The sequence below is a fragment of the Eriocheir sinensis genome, chromosome 9, assembly GCF_024679095.1.
Source record: "Eriocheir sinensis breed Jianghai 21 chromosome 9, ASM2467909v1, whole genome shotgun sequence".
In the NCBI taxonomy this organism is placed as follows: Eukaryota; Metazoa; Arthropoda; class Malacostraca; order Decapoda; family Varunidae; genus Eriocheir; species Eriocheir sinensis.
In genome coordinates, this window is record NC_066517.1 from 20,107,601 (window position 1) to 20,127,944 (window position 20,344).

At 42.4% G+C, this 20,344-nt stretch overlaps 4 protein-coding genes across 6 annotated transcripts; 2 read left to right on the forward strand and 2 right to left on the reverse strand.

Moving 5' to 3' along the window:
* LOC126996121 (galactosylceramide sulfotransferase-like) lies at positions 1-4,784 on the forward strand. Of its 2 annotated transcripts, none has more exons than XM_050856323.1 (4): positions 1-258; positions 1,688-1,856; positions 2,288-2,377; positions 2,761-4,784. In XM_050856323.1, exons 1-4 carry the CDS (start codon positions 134-136, stop codon positions 3,448-3,450), a joined length of 1,074 nt encoding a protein of 357 aa, XP_050712280.1. In that variant the 5' UTR covers positions 1-133; the 3' UTR covers positions 3,451-4,784. The 2 variants fall into 2 exon arrangements, with proteins under 2 accessions (XP_050712280.1, XP_050712281.1); XM_050856324.1 differs by lacking the exon at positions 1-258 and adding an exon at positions 353-893.
* On the reverse strand, positions 4,677-7,638 carry LOC126996124 (LYR motif-containing protein 1-like). Its single transcript, XM_050856328.1, has 3 exons — positions 7,473-7,638; positions 5,980-6,206; positions 4,677-5,137 (listed from the first exon to the last, which is right to left on the reverse strand). The coding sequence occupies exons 2-3, from the start codon at positions 6,191-6,193 to the stop codon at positions 4,995-4,997; spliced, it is 357 nt and encodes a 118-aa protein (XP_050712285.1). The 5' UTR covers positions 6,194-6,206; positions 7,473-7,638; the 3' UTR covers positions 4,677-4,994.
* Positions 7,639-8,731: 1,093 nt separating this feature from the next.
* LOC126996122 (protein OPI10 homolog) lies at positions 8,732-14,271 on the forward strand. The gene is made up of 4 exons (XM_050856325.1): positions 8,732-8,900; positions 11,645-11,774; positions 12,382-12,566; positions 13,061-14,271. Exons 1-4 carry the CDS (start codon positions 8,862-8,864, stop codon positions 13,310-13,312), a joined length of 606 nt encoding a protein of 201 aa, XP_050712282.1. The 5' UTR covers positions 8,732-8,861; the 3' UTR covers positions 13,313-14,271.
* Positions 14,272-14,330: 59 nt separating this feature from the next.
* Positions 14,331-20,238, reverse strand: LOC126996123 (U6 snRNA-associated Sm-like protein LSm3). Of its 2 annotated transcripts, XM_050856327.1 has the most exons (3): positions 20,052-20,209; positions 15,848-16,047; positions 14,331-14,828 (listed from the first exon to the last, which is right to left on the reverse strand). In XM_050856327.1, the coding sequence occupies exons 2-3, from the start codon at positions 16,040-16,042 to the stop codon at positions 14,709-14,711; spliced, it is 315 nt and encodes a 104-aa protein (XP_050712284.1). In that variant the 5' UTR covers positions 16,043-16,047; positions 20,052-20,209; the 3' UTR covers positions 14,331-14,708. The 2 variants fall into 2 exon arrangements, with proteins under 2 accessions (XP_050712284.1, XP_050712283.1); XM_050856326.1 differs by lacking the exons at positions 14,331-14,828; positions 15,848-16,047 and adding an exon at positions 17,176-18,732 and having other exon boundaries at positions 20,052-20,238.
* Between the last annotated feature and the right edge of the window lie 106 nt (positions 20,239-20,344).

The window sequence follows — 20,344 nt, forward strand, 5'->3', positions numbered from 1 at the left end:
GAATTACCACAGTTACCCAAGTAAGTGTGGGTACAGATCCAATGAATCATAGCTGATTTAATGAGCCATTCGCGGTTTCGCCTTAAATCGGCTTGTACTTAGACATGCATGGCTTAATCTATGAGACAAGCATATGACTACTGGCAGGATCAACCAGGTAGCTATGGCGTTAGCTGGGGCCAGGCGGCGAACGAGCACAACACCACCACTACCAGGAGGCGGAGGAGGAGGCGTGCCGCACACTCGCTTGGCAGTAAGGTAGGAGACGCCGGATGCGTGGGCTCGAAACTCTTCCGGCCACGTCGCCCGCGTGCACTCCCAACCCTCTTCGTGCACAAGTGAGCAGACTGGTGGGTGGGTTTCCGCATGAGGCCGTGTCGAGGTACGAACGCACCACGGACACCAGCCCCAGCGTACCGTCACCCGTCGTCGCCTGCGAGAGTGGAGTGCTTCGTTCCAACCGACCGCTCGATAGAAGCTGCGTCAGTGTGAAGACTAGGGGCCGCTTTCATAGTCACTTTGTTTGTTTTGATCGTTACCAATGGCGGCGATCGACGCTATAATTTTCCACGTGAAACTGGCCTATGAGGTAGTGGCGGCTGCAGATGAAGGGAGAGCTGTTAAGAATGTGTGGTAAGGTGCAGGGCTAGGCTAACCCCGCAGCCGCCACTACCCCATCGGCCAGTTTTACGTGGAAATACTATAGCGGCGATAACAGCCATTGGTAACGATCAAAACAAACAATGTGACTGTGAAAGCGGCCCTAGGGTTCTAACCGACGACATTGCGTGCGGCGTCACCTTCGGGATGCATTGTCGCACGGAGAGTGGAGTTACCATCACCTAGAGAGAGAGGAGTCGCTGCATTGAAGGCTGATCGCATTGGCAAACACGGTAAGAACGTGCGCCGCCACAAGGAGTCTCAGCTAATGCCATGAGGCTTCTCATGAAAGAGAGAGAGTTGTGGGGGCAAGACAAAGGTGTCAACATCAACATCGACCTGAGAATGAGGATTGCTAGGTGGAAGTGAGCGATGCCGAGTCTTAGAAAGGCCTCTCGTAGGCCTTGGTCTTAGCCCGCGGGAGGGTCGGCTCGAACTAGGATACAGTTCAACGGCGTGTTTAGGCTGCCGTAGTAGGTCGGTGCGTGCAACACAGACTAAGCCCACCCAAGTTTGCTGGCCCCTGTCTGAGAGGTTGGCAAACGATTAGTCGCTCTGGTGGATGCAGCACGCTCCGGCCCCAAACAACGGGGAAGCTCGAGCGGTGGTGTATATATGTATATAGAAATATATGTGTATTTATCATTTTTATTAAATGTGGTAGGCGAAAGATAGGTTTTCGGGTCCGTAGACTTAACTTACACCATTTCCGGGTTTTTCCCATATCCGGGTGCCCCCGTGGCTTTATTAACCCGGATACCAGAGGGTTTACTGTATTATTATACTGTATTATTATTATTATTATTATTATTATTATTATTATTATTATTATTATTATTATTATTATTATTATAACTACTACTACTACTACTATTACTATTACTACTATTACTATTTTCCCCTCGCTCAAAAAAGTTACTCCTTAAGAAAAAAATATTGTGTGTACTCCGTAAACTCACACAGGTAAGTGTTCCCTCACTCAAACTACCTGTATACCGACATGACTCTGGTGTATGGCACTTTCCAGGTATGGGAAGGAGAACGGCCTGAGCCAAGCCCTGCCCCTCACCGGGAACTACCTGGGCTCCCCGATGCCCTTCAGGCCCTGGATGCTGCCCCGTGCCCTAAGGACACCTGACAAAAAGTACAACATGATGGTGGTGCACACGAGGCTGAACGCCGACTCCCTGGCGATGGTGAGGACTGGTGGTGGTGGTGATAGAAGTGGTGGTGGTGGTGGTGGTGGTGGTGGTGGGGATAAAAGTGGTGGTGGTGGTATATGCTAACAGTAGTGGTGGTGGTGGGGATAGAAGTGGTGGTGGTGGTGGTACTGATAGCATTTTTTTTTACAGTAAAGGAAGCATCTCAAGGGGAAAAAACGACAAAAAAAGCATAAATGCCAGTTAAGAAAAATTGGTGTAGTTGGTGGTATATGCTAACAGTGGTGGTGGTGGTGGTGGTGGGGAAGGTGGTAAAGGAGTCAGATTCCAAAGATATGCCACAGTTTTATAGGTGTTGATGTTTTCTTGAAGGCTGCTTGAGAGTTTGGCATTCATCGCAGTACTATATCAAATAGAACCAGTCAGTCTTTCTTAATTTATTTGTCTTTATTTACTTTCCTCTGCAGGTGATGAGGCAGGAGGCGGTGTGGGTGACTATTGTGAGGGAACCCGTAGCCCAGTTTGAATCGCTCTGGGAGTACTTTAAGATGGAAAAGGTGTGTGTGTGTGTGAGAGAGAGAGAGAGAGAGAGAGAGAGAGAGAGAGAGAGAGAGAGAGAGAGAAAACACACAAAAGAATATCATCTACAGCCTCATTATCACAGTCAAAACAATACTGTCATCATTATCACCCTCATCACCTTCACATTTTTGGCATACATCTTTACAAAATAGTGATACTGTGATACATTAATATTTTTCTAACTTACTGTAAACCTGCCCCTCCTCATCCCCACTATCATCATCATTATCACACTCATCACCATCAAATCTCATCAAGAAATAAGGAAACATGGCTAGAAAATTATGCTTCTGTACTACATTAACATCTTAACTTTCCATAAACTTCTCCCTTCTCATCCTTTTCTCTCCTCTGTTAGTTCTACAAGATGTCTCTGGAGAAATTCACACACCAGAGTTATGAGAAAGTGGCTCGTTGGCGGCTGGCAAAGGTCTACGGCATCCACCAAATGTTCTTCGACTTCGGCTACAGCACTGCAGAGGACATGACAGCGGAGCGTATGAGTCACATCCTGGAGACACTCAACACCACCTTCAATCTGGTGATGGTGGCTGAGCGCTACGATGAGTCCCTGGTGCTTCTCAAGGACTTAATGTGCTGGACGGCAGACGATGTGGCCTACTTGAGCATCAACTTCCGGAGCAGTAAATCCAAAACCACCAAACTCTCCAAGGAAGCTCGGGAAAGGCTACTGCAGCTAAGTTACCCTGACGTACAAATCTACAAGTTTTTCCTACATATGTTTGATGTAAAAGTAGAGGCATTTGGGCATTCAAGAATGGAGAAGGAGCTAGCAGCCATACAGGAAGCCAACAGAAGACTAACAGAGATGTGTGTGGTTGAGAAGGACAGTCCATTGAAGGCGAGAAAGGGTATGGAGTGGGAAGAGGTGGTGGGGAAAGTAACGGTGCGAGGTGACATTCAGAAGTGTGTGGATGTTGCCCGCACGGAACACGACATACTGAATGAGGTGAGGGAGAGGCAGAAGCTGTGGGTGGTGCAGGGATGGCGCCAACCACTCTCACAGGTGGTGGTGCCTCCCAGGTGAGCCATGCCATACATCCACTCACCTGGGTTAATTTGCTCACCTGTTTAAAAAGATGTAGTTATTTATTTACCTGTTAATTTATTCTTATTTATAGCTGCACTTTATTTCGGTATACCTTTCATTTCCATACTGAAGGAGATGAGTTAAAAAGCAAAGGAAATTAGATATGTGAGAAATAATAAAGGAGAAAGAATAGGAAAGGAGAAGAAGGGAATAATAAGAAAGGAGACAAAGGAATGTATTTAGCATCTACATATGTATCTATTTTTAATTCTCTTATTTATTTCTGTATTCCATCTCAGTGCCATTGATTTCCATAGTGAAGGAGGGAAGGTCAAGAAAAGGAAGAAATTAAATATGAGACGAGAAAGAATAAGTTTAGTTCCTACTGGTCTACATATTTATCTTTTTTATTAATTGCTGAACTTCTTTTCCATACCTTTGATTTTCCAGCGAAAGAGGAAGAGGAAATGAAATGCAAGAAAAGAATGAGTTTAGTGCCAAGCTATTTATCTATTTATTTACCTATTTATTACCTCACTTCATCTCGGCACCATTGATTTACAGAAGGCAGGGAGAGAGGAACAAGAGAAATGATTGGAATATAAGGAAGGAAAAAAATTAGATAATAGTTTAGCATTCTTGAACGTTAATTTGGATAGCTGATTGTTTTTCTTTGCTCTTTGCGTCCTTCCTTTGATAAATGCTTATGGTAGGCAAATATCTGACTTTTTTTCTGATAATGCATTCGGAAAAGTCCATCTTAATACAATCTTGCACACTTTAGACAGCTTTAATTTTCTTATTATATTTTTCTGACTTAAAAATTTGAAGTCTTTTTTCCAAATTCAATTTTGTTTTGTTTTCATGAATTTGTACCATTGGGATTTGGTGACTGATGGACGTTGACTGTATACCAAGCAAAACCACTTCACAAAAAAAAGAGGTTAAAAGTGAAAAATAGATAAATAAAAATCTATACACTTTTATTTGCCGTTATGGTAGTGCAGCTTTTTGCTCGTCAGCATGAACAAGATTTTCATGCATTAGAAAAATTCTTTACATTCTGTACATTATAACTTACCACTTCTGAATTTGTCATTATCTTGTGGTCATTAGTAAGTGGTGTTCATCTTCTCCATTACTATTATCTGGATGCATTACCATTTCTCCCTTCATCATCACCTATACATACATACATACATACATACACCTATACACCTAAACCTTTTCTTCCTTTTCATCATTATTTATTATCACTCCATCATCATCTGTAAACAATTATATGGCCTTTCTTTCTTCTTTTTCATCATCCCTATCAGTATCAGCAACTTGTCCACAATCAGCAGTCCTGTTCACCTTTTTTTCCATATATTATAAGCACTATCAAGAACCCTAGGCCTGAATCTTCCTACAAGGTTCAAATACTTTCATACGTATTTACAGAGCTAAGAGCATTAAGTAAACACCTCTATTACATATTTCCCACCACTAGAGGCATAAGAATAACACTAATAACAACAAAATAAAATAATCAGTGTGGACTAGCTTGGTTTGGTGTCGAGGGATTTAACGTAGACCGGCCGTGAGTGTCGCTGTCGGCTGAGGTTGGTCTTGCCCCAGGCCTTGGTGATGGTGAGAGGCGGCATGTTGACAGGGCGGGGGTAGGGTGTTCCGTAGTGCAAGGCTGGTGAGAGACGGAACACCAGACTTAGAGGCCAAGATTATAATTATTATGGTATGTGAGGTAAAGTTGTGATTATATGCCAAGTTGAGTGTGGCCTTGGTGCTTATCACTGTCTCATTGGATCTTGTCAATTGTTTTTGTTTTCTTTTTGTGCCTTTTTATATGGTATGTGATAATGGCTGGCAAATATTTAGGACATTTTCACCCAAACCCTATAATCACCAATACAAGGGCATCCACAGGAAATTTTTCACAGGCAATATGTTTTAGGTCCTATGTTTTAGGTCCTATAGTACTACATATTTACATGAAATTTCATATTTTCCTTGGTAAGCCACAAGACATTGGTATAAAACTCTGCATTGCCTGTAAAGATAAATTAGAATATAAACACATTATATTGTATGTTCATTTTACCTTGACAAAACAAATGAAAGTGATATTTTTCAGAAACCATACCAAGTAAACTGGAGGGATTGTTATTTGTGAAAGAAACAAAGGAGTGAAAACATTATTATATACCTTTATAGGAGAGGGAAAATACCATAAAAAAAGGGATAGATGGAAAAAGTAGGAAACAAAAAAATATTATAGCTACCATTTTTATAGAAAAAAAAGAAGAGAGAGCCAGACACACAGAGACTATAACAAGAAAACTGGATAAAAGAACTTTTACTTGGAAAAGAAATAAGGAAGTGATAACAATATTGTATAATTTTTATAGGAAGGAGAGAAGAAAAGCAGACACAAAAAGAGTGAAAATGGACATCAGGGGAGACTGTTTCCAAGGTGACCTCCCCAACCAAAACCTAATCCTAACCTTTCTGACCCTAAAAGCTTACCAATTTCAAGGCGCGACTCCCCCTCCACCAGGTGCTCCTTGATCTCACTGGGGTCCTGGAGGTGCTGGTTGGCTCTGAACAGCTGCCGTGCCTCCTCCAGGATGTAAGCCCTCTCCTCCTGGGTGTGGGCGGGGTCACATGCCCCCCAGTGCCGCCCCGCACGCAGGATTTGGCGGTACAGACTCAGCACCTGCCGCCGCAACCCCTCGGCCATTGAGTGTTGGAGACTGGGAGGGTGCAGGGGAGAGAGGTTATTATGAGTATTTTTCCATGTCAAGTTGTGTGTCTTCTGAACAAATCTGGGAGGAAGTGGTAGACAGATAGTGGGAGTGGAAGAACAGGAGGAGGATTGGAGGACAGAAAGGAGTGGAAGACAGAAAAAGAATGAAAGACAGAAAGGAGTCTAAGATGGAAAGGAGTGGAAGATAGAGTGAAGGCCAGAGAGTTTATGATGATTATCTTCTTCCGAACAAATCTGGTCTTCATTATCTTTGGAAATAACAAGTTTGGAAGTTATGAGCTATATTCAAAGTAATCAAACCAAAATATCTCTTGCAACCAATTCAAGGAGAGTAACTAATCACAGCTAAATTAGTTATCCATTGAGGCTGTGTATTTTCATGAGTGCTGCCCACCTGTAAGAATAATTTGGCATATCCTCCCCTGAAAAATCTGACATTTCTTTTGGACAATCTACAGTTTTACCCAACCAACGATTTTCTCACTTGGGTAATGTTTTCTGGTGAAAGACGTAGTGAATGGACCGTATTGGCTATACAGGCAGCGCCACATGTGGCCACTCAACTCCAAGCTGATTTTTCCATAGAGTTCAAGTTATAGACTAGAGTGCGTCTGAGGCTGTCTCAGGGACAAATGGCCATGATGCCGCCGTCGCCCCTACCCGATGATTGCACACACTTCACTCCTACCCGATTTCAGTTTTTCTCCATGTCAAAGGGTAGAGTCAGGAAATCAGGTAGGAGTAAAGTGTGAGCAGTCATTGGCTAGGAGCGGTGGCGGCACCAAGGCCTTGTATCCTGGAGGCAGCCTTAGACGCACTCCAGTACATAACTTGAGTTCTATGGAAAGTACTGCTTTGACAGTTCACCGAGTGGCCACCTGTGGCGCTGCCTGTTATAGCCAATACGGTCCATTGCACGATTTTGTACCTCATTTCTGTCGCAAATGTCTACTTTTTGAGTTATGTCTCTTTTCAAGTTATGCCTATCCCCTGATTCTCACTGATCTTGGGGGACCTGTGGGAACTCAGGTAAAGGAAGCTTGTTCTGCATATCAAGAGAGAGAGAGAGCATAAAGGAAAACAAAAAGGAGGGAGGTTAATAATATTTTTGGAAGGGAGAAAGGAGGTGGAGGGAGGAAAACAGTAATGAGAGAGAGTGGCTCTGCGTAGGTTAGCCGATTACAAAACTGCCTTTGCGTAAGAATTAGGAGTAAATGATATGCATGCAGGACGGTGAGGGCATTCCTATTACCTCGAGTGCCAAGTGCCGCCTACTGCCGTGCCAGGGAGAGTATGACAAGGACGTGCAGGGAGGTAACTGGACTGTGTTGCTAAAATTCACGCCTGGCCCCCCACGCCTTGTTGTGTTCCCGAGGATCCGCATGGGGGAATCCGGCCCGTTAAGGATTCTCAAACACTTCGGCCCACACACACACGCACATATGATTGATTGACGGGTTATTGCAAAGTCTATATATAGACTTTCGTTTATTGTTGCAAGTAAACATCAAAGGAGAAGGGAAGAACATGCCATCCCAACCCCCGGGCAGTACATATTGTGATTATACAAATATAGTGAGACATATGTGGAGGTAGCACCATGAAACTATAGAAAAAAAGACACAATGGTAGGAGACAAGTGCTAAAAGTTTTCGTAGGAGTTTTGGGCATTTCCAGCGGTAGGCGCCGAAGGAGCCGGCAGCGTTGTCAGAAGATTGACACATTCAGAGCATTGCTTTTATCAGTTAAAGGCCCAAAACTGTCGTAACCACAGTGATAACGATATCCAATATTAACGCTCGTGTTAAAACGGTACAGAACCCGTTTTTATAGGTATACTTGGGCTGAGATACCGAAAATTACGATCAATGTACAAAGGGCGATAATCTGGCACCGCTGCGCGGTCTGGCCATTCTAGCAATTTCCCTGCCAGATTTGAAGATTCCAAGGTTCATGATTTTGCTGGCAAAACATTTCTTCCCTCGCCCCTTCTATCTTTGTCTTGCAAGACGGTCTTGACTTGTATAAGAAGCGTCGATCACGCGTATTAACCCTTGCAATGCCAGTCGCCTTGATCCTGCTCAGTACGTATACATATATTTCAGTTTGCCGCCCTCCGCTGATTATGTCGTGGATTATGGTCATCATTTTGATTTATTTAATTTTCGTCATTTAGTGAAACTATTCTTTATGCCTCCACAATGCATTCGAAAGTTTGGAAAAGAGCTAGTGGCTCAATGATCCTGGCAGACTTGAAAGATTGGCTTACTGAAAAAAGAAAAGGAGCGTTGAGAGCGCAGCACACACTTGATGATTTTAATTGTAATATGTATGACGTAATGTAAATTTTGCTGGATAATTAGTCTGTTCCAATGAAAAAAAGTGTATATTCTAGTGAAAATGCCTATATATGCATTATTGGAGGGCAAAATTATTGTGGTACTTAAATACTAGCGGTTTCGGGCACTGATCTAGCATGTTTTAGGATGAGTCCAACGGACAATATTTTTCTATGGCAACCCTGGGCGGCCGAGGCGTCAGTGTTGTGTTGACGCAGCGGCGGCGTAGGAGCGAAGGACGGCTCCCATGACGCTACTCCTGCCGCCCGCCACGCCGTGAGGGAGTGAGGGAGGCAGCCGACATGGCCAACCTGTTCGGGATAATAGTGTCAGGGAGGCTGGTAATTCACCCCCCTTCGTTACCCTTTAGCTTGCCGCGGGGGGCCAGGTAACTTGTCGGGGGGCGTGTTCACCTGTGCTCACCTGGCCAGAGGTAACAGTGTCGGGGAGGCTGGTGGTTGGGTCCCCTTCATTACCCTTTACCTTTACCGCGGGGGCTAAACAAGGTGATTCGTGTGGGGGCGTTGTCACCTGTGTTCGCCTGGGCCCCCTGCCCTGGGTGGCTGTGGCGGGGGACTCCCCCGTGAATGCTTACCTGTGAACATAATGGAGAACTAGGTAACTTCCTACATTGCCCTCCACCTCTCAAGACATGCCAGCCAGTACAATCAAGTTAATCCAATGCGTGTTATGCCGTGCTTGGAAAGTTGCTGTTGCTGGGGCAGTTACAACACTCGGGAAGGGCGCTCAGTGACTGATGGCAAACCAATCCCTCTTTAATGTTGTCTGCCAGTGATCAGGTGTGGAAGTCTCCGGGTGGCAGTGGGTGAGGGAGTTCAGTGAGGCTGTTGTCCATGCTTGTCACTTCCAGGGGCAGAGATGAAGAGGCTGAGTTGTAGACATAACTTTTTTTGGTAAAGATTCGTTTTAGGTCCGTGCCAGTATCTCATAATCTACTTTATGAAACATCACTATCTCTTAATACATCTTTTCTACAAACCTTCAACAGTCATGGAAACGCTTTGAAAATCCAATTCAAGGACTTTTTTTTTTACTCTTGAAAATAGAGGATAATGTTTACGAAAGCGCGTCGCCTTCTCTGGCGGCGGCCGTGGTGACGCTGCTGCCGCCGCAGCTGTAAAATAGCTCACAGAGGGTTTAGGGTTGGGGAGCATATTTAAACTACTCCAACCAAACTTTACGACCTACTAATGGGGGGGCTGCGCCCCCCTCGACCCCCCATTCTAACCAGGGGAGGCTACGCTCCCCCCTTGACCCCCCCACATGTATATATGACTTATTTCAGCGAGGAGGTATTTCTCGCAACACCGGGTGCAGCGTCGCCGCGGCCATCGCCAGAGGAGGCAACGCGCTTTTGTAAACATTATTCCCTATTTTCAAGAGTAAAAAAAAAGTCCTTGAATTGGATTTTCAAAGCGTTTCCATGACTGTTGAAGGTTTGTAGAAAAGATATATATGAAGAGATACTGATGTTTCATACGGTAGGTAATGAGATACTGGCACGGACCTAAAACGAATCTTAACCCTTTTTTTTAACAGCAGCTTCTGATGTCTTGTTATTATTATGGTAATTGTGGAGATTGACTCCATGCCTCCATACTATAATTAAGGGATGAAATACATGTCCCTCAACCATAATATGAAGATGCAAGTACTTAAAAGTAAAGAAAAAGGCCTAATCCCCTTCCCCTAACGATCTTGGGGGACCCATGGGAAATCGGGGTTTTTGGGTGGAGGAGCATATTTCAAATACTCCAACTGAACTTTACCTAACCTAACCTCTAATGGGAGGGATTGCCTCCCCCTGGACCCCCCCACATGTATGATGCGCCGGTAAAGCTAGAGAAGTACAACAGTATGTGAGACCTTGGTAAGGTCATTATTCTCGTGGGGTCAATATTGGAGGCGCGTAGCGAATCTCCATATTTACCATTATTTTTACTATTGTCCTCTTTATTATTGTCATGGTTATTGCTTTCCTCTTTATTATTGTCATGGTTATTATTGTCCTCTTTATTGTTGTCTTGGTTATTATTTTCTGTTATTGTTATGGTTATTATTTCCCTCATTATTAGTGTCATGGTTATTATTTTCCTCATTATTATTGACATGGTTATTATTTTCCTCATTATTAGTATCATGGTTATTATTTTCCTCATTATTATTGTCATGAATATTATTGTCCTCAATGTTATTGTCACTGTTAAGTCTGTCGTTTATTATATTCATTGTTGTTGTCCTCTTTATTGTCATTGTTATTGTCCTCATCATTATTGTCCTAGTCCTCGTGTGACACCTCCTTTAGACCTGACATGTTGACTTTCCAGGTCTCCCTCCTTGATCTTCTGTTGTATTCTCTTCTTGTTTATCCCATTGTTTCCATCTCATTCACAGTGAAACTGAAATATTGCAATGTGTAGCTGCCAGTAGATGTTTGGACAACTTGTATGTAGATCTTGTTATCTGTTTTGGTGTTACTGAAAACTATGGCCAGCATCATAAAGACAATGTTTGGTATTTATTTATTATGGTGTCGACAAAAAAAATTGATTGTGATACATCTTAATGTGCATTCATCTACTTATGACTATTCCTGTCGGGCGTTACTTTACCATAAAAGATAATTATGCTAGTGTTTCATTTTTTTGAGATGCAAGCTAATTCTGATGAATGTAACATATTAAAATAATTATTAACTTTAAATAAATTAAAATTTGCACGATATTTCATTTCTATTTTCCCACTTGTTTCCACTGAAAGAAACAGTAGAAAGGTGAAATATAGTTGAACTTAAATCCAGTCATAAAATATACATAAACTCAGATTTTACTATTATTAAACCTACCATCAAAGGTTCAGAGGTGTCATTTTATCTTTTGGGGGGAGCAGTTTAAGGTGCAAGTACTTAAAAGTAAAGAAAAGGCCTAATCCCCTTCCCCTAACGATCTTGGGGGACCCGTGGGAAATTGGGGGTTTTGGGTGGGGGAGCTTTTAATTTTATAGCATTTGGTATGTTTCCCTCATCCTAAAATCAAAGTATGCGAGTGTCCCTTTTTTCTGACAGGTACAGACCAACTTCCAGCAGTGTGGAGAGACGCAGTTTGTCACAGTGATCCCCGAGGCTGATAACATCAACCACGTCGTCGTGTTCCTCACAGGCACACAGCCCTTCCCCGACGGCCTTGGGGGCTCAGGTGTGTTTCCTCCCACCTTCTTGTGTGTGGTGTTAATTAGTATTGATATTGGAAGGTGATGAAGGCTGTGTGTTGGGCATTTGCTGATTTGTATTTACTGTTCCACTTAGTAAAGTAGAATATTGATTTAGCGCAGATTTATTTGAGATTATCTATTTAGCACGAGACTAAAACAGACAGAACCTCCAAGAATATTATATCAGCTTGGTCTGATAAAGGAGATGCCATTTGATATAGATAAGGGCCAAATGCTTCAAGTTGAAACAAAGAAGAGAGTGTTCATTTATAAAATGTGTGGTGTAAAACTCATAATGTACACTGTACAATGTTAAGGATTTTGACATCAGAATTATGGTAGACCTCAGTCTCCCAGCAATGTGTTGAGTCAGCAAATAAAGAAAACAAAATGTTGGGCTTCATTTATAGAAAGTTCTCATTCAAGAATAATGATGTAATACTACCACTATGCGATTGTAGTCAGACTTCACTTAGAATATGTGGTACAGTTTTGGTCTCCACCATGTGAAGAACATTGCTAAATCAGATGGTGTACAACATAGGGCAGCCAAGATGATGGTGATGAAGGTGTTGTCTGTGCTCCCTGCAGTGTACTTCAGCTGGCCAGACCCCAACAAGCCCCCAACATGGCACCTTCTTGGGAACATCACCAATGAGAAGCCATCAGCCATTTTCAAGATCTCTGGCCTCAAGCAGACCAATGGAGCCAACCTTCAGGCTGGCTTCACCTTTGGGGAGCAGAAGATGTCCCACAATGCCCAAATTGGGCTTTCGGTGAGTCTCAGCGAAGTGAGGAGAGCAGACATAAGGCAAAACAGATTTCCTCTTGTTAATGTCTCACTTACATCTCTTAAGTCTTCATGCCTGAATATTTAGTTAAATACAAGATGAGAGAGAGAGAGAGAGAGAGAGAGAGAGAGAGAGAGAGAGAGAGAGAGAGAGAGAGAGAGAGAGAGAGAGAGAGAGAGAGAGAGAGAGAGAGAGTTAGAGAGAGAGAGAGAGAGAGAGAGAGAGAGAGAGAGAGAGAGAGAGAGAGAGAGAGAGAGAGAGAGAGAGCATGCATATAGTAGAAATGCTGAAATACGGTGTAGTTGTGGAATGGGCGTGATGAGAGCAGGGTGAGGCACCAAAAGACCAGAAAAGTGGTCATGGTCATGTTTGATATATGGTCTGGCACTGTAGATCATAAAGGTACTCACATACACTGCACTACAAATGACACTACCAATCATGTGAAGATGTGAACATGTGACTTCCATTTGTTTCAGGTGGAGCCCTTGTCCCAGATCCAGGGGCAGGTTGCTAATCCATCCACTGAACCTTCCACTCTCAACTCCTATGTAGAGTTCAGTCAGGCCATGTGTGAAAACTTGTACAACTATGCCTCCAGCTTCGCTCAGAGCCCGGCACAGATCACCCCCAACCCTTCGGACCAGTACCTCCCCCTCTCTGTGCTCTCCAAGTGGTACGAGAATTTCAGTCGTAGGTTACAGCAGAACCCAAATTTCTGGCGGAAGTAGTGGTTATGAATATCTTGCTCTCACTCACAGACTAAGGTAAATGAAGGGTATCCAAGGCAGTTTCTGGAGAATTTGGAAGCAAATTAATGTTTTCCCTTTATTTTTAGAGAATGGCATGGTAAACTTTGAAGTCAGTGTAACTTTCCAAGGATGTGGAAATTACATTTCAGGCTCTATTATAAACTCTGTAGGGATGGGATTTGAACATGGGTTCAAAGAAAGGTTAAGTAAAGGAGAATGTGATAAAGTAAAAACACATCTGAGGATTGGCTTCTTGGTGAATACATCAACAAGGTAAGTAAATAATAATGGACAGAGTATTCACAAGCCTCTTACATGAAGTGATGAAAGAATGTTGGGTCGAGCAGCATGCCATAACAAACAGTGTTCAGAGTTCATTTAGATGTAGGATATATAAGCTAATATTGATGTAGGCTGTGCATCTTGAGACTATGAATAAGGAACACAAAAAAATGTCTTACTTGATTGGGATAAGCTATACAGTTATGTGGGTCAATAAATATAATGACACAACACTCATACAGAATTAGTTCATTAGCTGATTATTTTTATAACAACCTGCTGAGTATTATGTTGCAGGATTTTTATAAGTGAAGGAACCTGTTCCATAGGTCTTGCTCACATGGTCTCATTCTCTCTGTGGCTGTCGTGTTGTAGATGAGTAGTATTTCATTGCTGTGGTTACTTGGTTTTTATTTGTTTGCAGTATTCTTATTGCAGTTTGCAGTATTCTTATTGCCTTGATTGTGTAATATAATCCCACATAAGTGAGCGCTACTTGTGATCACACACATTTGGTGCTTCTGTTAGTCTACCCGTTGAAGAATTGATGATGGTGCTTCACAGATTAGGTTATTGTATTTAGTATATTGAATGACATGTTGTCTGAAAACAGGGCCACTTGTAGTTGATCTTTATAAAGTTTTATGAGAAAGAAGTGTTTAAAGGTATAAATTAACCCTTTGTTTTGCCGGGAGGGATATCAAGAAAATTCTGATGTTACAAAGAAGACTTTTTTTTTCATGAGCTTGGGCATGTACAGAATATATGGAATATATGAGAGCTAGTTGTATTAACCATGCCCTTGCATGATGATAAATTACAGGTACAGGCGACCCCCACTTTGCAAACAGGTTACGCTTGGACAAACTGATGGTATATTTAATTGATTACAACAACAACAAAAAAAAAAAAAATAATTGTGATTGACTACTATCAGTCTTGATAGTACATTTTCTGAATTACATCAAAAAAGATATATATATATATAATGGGTTACAAAAAAAGTAATCATGAGAGGAAGAGGTACACCACACATTACCTCCTCAACTGAAACAAATAACTCCTAAACTGCCATGAGCCTCAGCCAGGGCCTCTACATCCCTCCCCCCCTCATTGGCGGCGCCACCAGAATCACGCCGTCCCCGCGCACAAACAGCATTGGAATGTTGCGCCGGGTTGTCTTGTACACTTCCTCAAAGGTCTCATCGTCCACCTGAAATGAACAGTAAATCCACTTGTTGGCAGAAAAAAGGTAAGGTAAAGTTGGGGGCATACACTATAGGTGCAAGTGGCCTCGGTGCTCATCTCCATCGCATTGGCCCTTTAGCCTGTGGTGGGAGGGAGCCCATTACCCTAGGGCACAGGGCCAGTGTGACATTCGGGTTACCACAGTTTACCTTCCCCAGGTACCCATTTAACAACCAGCCCGAAAGGGAGGGTGAACAGCTGGGTGAGCTGCATGCTGACTGCCCGGGCCAGGATTCGAACCTGGGCCTGCAGAGTAGTAGCCAGGCATGCTGACCACTAGACCATGGTGGCGCTAAGGAGGAAGAAGTACACTAAATGCCAGTCTTAGTAATAAGGGGGTAAAGTAGTACAATTTGGAGGGGAAAATGTTGATTGAAGAAGACTTAAAATTTAAATATTAAAAGCTTAAGTCTTAAAGTAGAAAAGGGAAGAGTACAAAAATGAAGGAGGAATACTAAAAGCTAGTCTTACAATAATAGGAAAACAGTAAAATGTTGTTCTTTAATTTTGAAAAGGAAAAAGTACAAGATATTGTCAAAATAAATTCATATGCCTATTACCTGGGTGTGACAGAAATAATAAAAGTAAGGTAAAGTTAGAGGTGGGAGCATACGCTATAGCTGTGCATGGCTGCGGTACCTCTGCACCACTGGCACATGAGTCTGTGGTGGGTGGGAACCCATTACTCTGGGATATGGCCAGGGTGACACCTGGATTTATTGATCAGTCTGAAAGGAAGGATGAACAACTGGGTGGGCTGGACACCAACTGCCCAGGTTGGGATTTGAACCCAGGCCTGCAAATTCATAGTTAGGCATGCTAACTATGCTGCAAAATGGGAACACTTTGGAAAAGTGGAACTTGTAAAATGACCTCCAGAGGTGACACTAGTTGCAAAATACATGTGTGAATCATTCTTGAGCCACATTCAAAGTATTAGATAAGTTGGACAGGAATCAGCCGTAGGTGTGTGTGTGTGTTTACCTCCACAGAAGTGACGGTCTCCTCCACGTCCCCGAGGATCATGTTGAGGTGCTGGTCATAGGCGTGAAGGCGGCCCCGCAGCTCCCGCTCATTACGCATCTTGACATATATCCGCTCGTCCAGGGAGAGGCGAATCAGGTCCAGCGGCTCCTCCACCGCCATGGTGCCAATGGTAGGCTCTCCATCCTCAGCCATGATGCCTGTGGGTGCCAAGAGGACTCAGATGCTGTGGCCATGCTTCCTTACCATTACAGTGAATAGCATTTTATATTTTTCTTTTGTTTATTTAATAAATTATTGTAGCTCTACCACTCCAGCCCATCAATTTCTCAACACTTGCATAACACTAGGAAACTTACACACATTGGCCACACCAATTCACAGTTACATTGGACAGTATTTTTCTCTTTTGTATTTATTTCTAACTTACACTTTCAAATATCTACCTTTTTTTCCACATCATTTGTCAACATGTTTACTTTTTGAGGGAGAATAAAATGTGGGCAGACCTGTTCACCTTCCACTGACCAGCATTTTATATTTACTAGCTCTTATTATTGTGTATTGATTTAATCTTGTAAATTTCTACAGCTCCATCCTATTATTTTTTCTGCACTAGCATTTTTATACATACATATGTAACTTTAATTTTTTTTTATTATATATTCTGTCTTATAAACTTCAGTCTCCACCTTTTTTGGGCATCAGTACATCCTACTCACTTTCCAGTCAGCATTTTTATCTCTTATATTATTTACCTTTAATTTCACTCCTAAATTTTTGTTGTTCATCCTCCATGCCAGACTTTACCACACAACTAAGCCATTTTCTAATCAGCCTTCTGACAACCTACACATGCCTCTGACTTCTTGCCTCAAAGCTCCAAAAGTTTGGGTTCCTCTTTTTCTAAAATGTCAATCCAAATTTAATGTTCTTCACCATAAATAAAAGGTCTTTTGGATATTGTACAGTGAAATGTCATACTTCTGATTACAAATTTTACTGGTTTATTAAAAATTTTGTACTTTCAGTACAGTTAATAAGTTATGAAACAACTCCTTTGAGAATAACTGCATGATACAAATTACAATACAGCCTGGTGGATATTACATTTAAAATAAACACCACATTGTGACACCTAAGCATGGAAGGGAACACACAGTGCTACCATGGTTTCAGATCACAAGTCTACCATCAAAATGATAACTTTTCAGCATGATAATGGAGTTTTGAGTATTAACAAAGTCTTAAAATTTTAAAGTTTCTTACCTCATGATATTATAATCTAACATACTGGAATATATGATGAATTAAATAACACTCAAACACAACATACTGAGGTATATTCTGTAACCTTTGGTAGTGATTTTTTCCCCTGAAGCTAACAGGTTGTCATTATTAACAATGCATTTATTCAATGTCATTGGTTAACAGTTTTCACCACTGGGCACCACAAATACAAACCACAGCATCAGTTTCATTTATTCTGGACACCATTCATGGATTTGTTGAGCTTATGACAATATAATTAGTATCCTGTCAGAGGTTTAAAATCACCTCTAAGTACTCTAACTACGATCATTTCTTTATTTATTCTATTCTGGCATACTTCATAAAATGACATTGTTAACCAGAATAGAGATGCTATTGCAGTGAATGAGTGATTAGAGATGATTTTGACCCTTTCATCCTTAAAAAAAAAAGAAGAAAAAAAAAGGTATCCTCAACAAACTTAAACGAATGCTGCACTTTGCATTTATTATAGTGCCTGGATCTAGCTATTTTAGAGAGGCTTTGCATTATACCTCCAATTTTGACCTTCATTCACACAACATCTTGTCTCTTTAATGTCATCTACCCACTGCCACACACAAGTGAATGTGAAAACATCTCAAATTCCATCATATAGAAATACTTCTACCATGTACTACCTAACACACTAAGATAAGATGGGTTGTGGTAATAGTTACACAGAGTAATGAAACTTTAGTGGGATTATAGTGAATACAGTGAATGACCAATGTGCTGAACTTGGGGAGTAAGCACATGATATGGCTGTGACAAGTTGAGGGGTCATGACAAAAACTGGAACTCAGAGTAATGGAAGACACCAAAAACAAAGTGAAACCCTTAATACTGCATCCAGGTATGAGTAGACAAAGTTTCCTATGGAATTTCACTAATCCTTTCCTATATTTAAAATTACTTGAGGTTAGGAGCTTTTTTTCCCATTATTTTACAACAAAGGCAGCAGCTCAAGGGCAAAACAGGAACACACACACACAAAAAACCCCACAAAGCAATGTTCCAACAAACAGAAAACATACCCATGTCATACGTTTGTTATTTCAGTTACTCACATCAGTGAAAAGTTGCATTCATCCACTATAACTTATTTGTTCCATTGCTCTATGTGACTGTGAAAGTACAAGTACAAGCATACAAAAATACTGATTATATCACAAATCCATTATTTTTTTTTCTCTCACTATTGAAATCCTTCAAACTTATTGTTGCCTTTCTCCATGAGTTTCTGCACCTCAGCCCAGGTAATCTTCTGTGGGATGGTCTCCCTGAGGAACTCTAAGTGGTCTAGGGTGTGCACAGCCATGGCCAGGTCCTCATAGCTCAGAGTGGAGGTATCAGCAGCCTTCTTGTGGGACTCCTGGGCCAGGTGCTGAATGAAGAGCTCAGTGGCTTTGGTTACGAGGTGAAGAGTCTCCTGGGGCACTGTCTCCACATCAGGGCAGCTCTTCATGATCATCTTGACTCTCTGTGTGGGCAGCATGAGGTCCGATGGCTGGGCACAAGGCCGGCCAGGCTTCCCGGGGCTCTGGCCGGTTGGTGACTTGGATGGGGATGGGGATGCCATTTCTGCTTCCAACCTGCAGTGAAGAAACCATGATCCAGATTTTTTTTCAACTTGTGATTCATTTGCATGTGCTGTTGAGAGCAGAAATGGCATCCACCAACACTTGCTAATTCAAACAACCTTTACCTGAGAATATCACAAACCATGACTAGGATGGGAGGCCATTTCTGCTTCTTAGTTCCACAGAACAACTCATGTCCCTAGTAGCCTATTTTTTCATATTTATTCCCAATTCTTTATGTGCAATGTTGGAAGCAGAAATGGTATCCAGCAACAACAGTGTGGTTACAATCTGTGGTCCTAATGATACATTGGGGTAAAAACATGTGCCCTAAAAGAGTAGGATTAGTGTTTGGCAAGGTTCTTCATCACTCCTTAGGGGCCTCATAACCACAGGTACTTTGTCTAACATTAGCTGCAAGGTAAATCACATAATAAATAGCTGTTGTAACTTAATTCATCCTAGGGCAGAGTGAAGAGTGGTATCGCCGGCTCGCCGCTATGGCTGTGCCTCACACTGCATGGTCCTACTGACTGCCATGCACGTCAAGTTCCAGCAGGTCAGTTTGAACATAGAAATAAAGACTCAGCACAGCGGGTTCTCACATGTGCCATACAAGCAAAAGTCAGAGGGAGCAAAGTGTAGAGAGAAAAACAGCTCAGAGCAAAGTAAAGTATACAAGTGTGTATAGTGAAGTATCTAAGAGTGTGTAGTGAGGTATCTGAATGTGAGGAAGAGACATGGAGGACCTAAGAAGCGATACAAAGTGGAACAGCTCAAAAGAAGAAGGGGAAGAAGCAGTGGCGGATCCAGCTCCAGGTGAAGGGGGGGGCTGATATACAAGATGGGCACCATACCATATATATATATATATATATATATATATATATATATATATATATATATATATATATATATATATATATATATATTAGGACAATTTACCGTTTCACCCAACCAACGATTTTCTGACGTCGTTCATGTTTTTCTGGTGATAGATTTAGTGCATTAAACGATTTTGTACCTCATTTCCGTCGCAAATGTCTACTTTTCGAGTTATGCCTCTTTTCAAGTTATGCCTATCCCCTGCCCTAAACGATCTTGGGGACGCGTGGGAACACGGGGTTTTCGGGTGGGGGAGCATAAAATCGACTAATGCGCAATTTAGGTCCTGAGGGGGGGGTCGGCCAACCCCTCCTGGGTCCGCCACTGAGAAGAAGGCATTTTTCTGGTTCAAGTTCAAAGTGTGGGCCACCGCGTCGCGCCGCCTCCCCCCTCAGCCCCGCCCATCACAGCGGTGCAGGCATAGGAAACATGCACGGTCTGCTCACCTGTGTGCTGCTCCTTGAGGCGCTGACACACACGTCGGGGTCCTGGCGGGTCAACACACGAAGTAAAGGCACAGCGGCGCCTCACGTGCGGCACAGAACGTCTCGGGCCTGGCTTGGGGAGGCGACTCGGCTATAAATGTTTATATACTCACATTTGATTCACCTGTAATATTACCACAATACTCAGCATGATTTTTTTCCAGATGAGTATATCAGTTAATCTAAATGCCTTTCCTAGAAGGTTGTAACTAATGAGGCATTTCCGCATTGACATTTAGCTAGGTTGTAATACC

Excerpts from the sequence above, each read along its gene's own strand:
- LOC126996121 (XM_050856323.1), top strand. The coding sequence starts at position 134 with ATGACTACTGGCAGGATCAACCAGGTAGCTATGGCGTTAGCTGGGGCC. Across the intron at positions 1,857-2,287 it reads ACGCCGACTCCCTGGCGATG|GTGATGAGGCAGGAGGCGGT; the intron begins GTGAGGACTGGT and ends TTTCCTCTGCAG. Across the intron at positions 2,378-2,760 it reads AGTACTTTAAGATGGAAAAG|TTCTACAAGATGTCTCTGGA; the intron begins GTGTGTGTGTGT and ends CTCCTCTGTTAG.
- LOC126996124 (XM_050856328.1), bottom strand. The coding sequence starts at position 6,193 with ATGGCCGAGGGGTTGCGGCGGCAGGTGCTGAGTCTGTACCGCCAAATC. Across the intron at positions 5,138-5,979 it reads GGAGTCGCGCCTTGAAATTG|CCTTGCACTACGGAACACCC; the intron begins GTAAGCTTTTAG and ends GTCTCTCACCAG.
- LOC126996122 (XM_050856325.1), top strand. The coding sequence starts at position 8,862 with ATGGCCAACCTGTTCGGGATAATAGTGTCAGGGAGGCTG. Across the intron at positions 8,901-11,644 it reads TAATAGTGTCAGGGAGGCTG|GTACAGACCAACTTCCAGCA; the intron begins GTAATTCACCCC and ends TTTTTCTGACAG. Across the intron at positions 11,775-12,381 it reads CGACGGCCTTGGGGGCTCAG|TGTACTTCAGCTGGCCAGAC; the intron begins GTGTGTTTCCTC and ends TGCTCCCTGCAG.
- LOC126996123 (XM_050856326.1), bottom strand. The coding sequence starts at position 18,719 with ATGGCATCCCCATCCCCATCCAAGTCACCAACCGGCCAGAGCCCCGGG.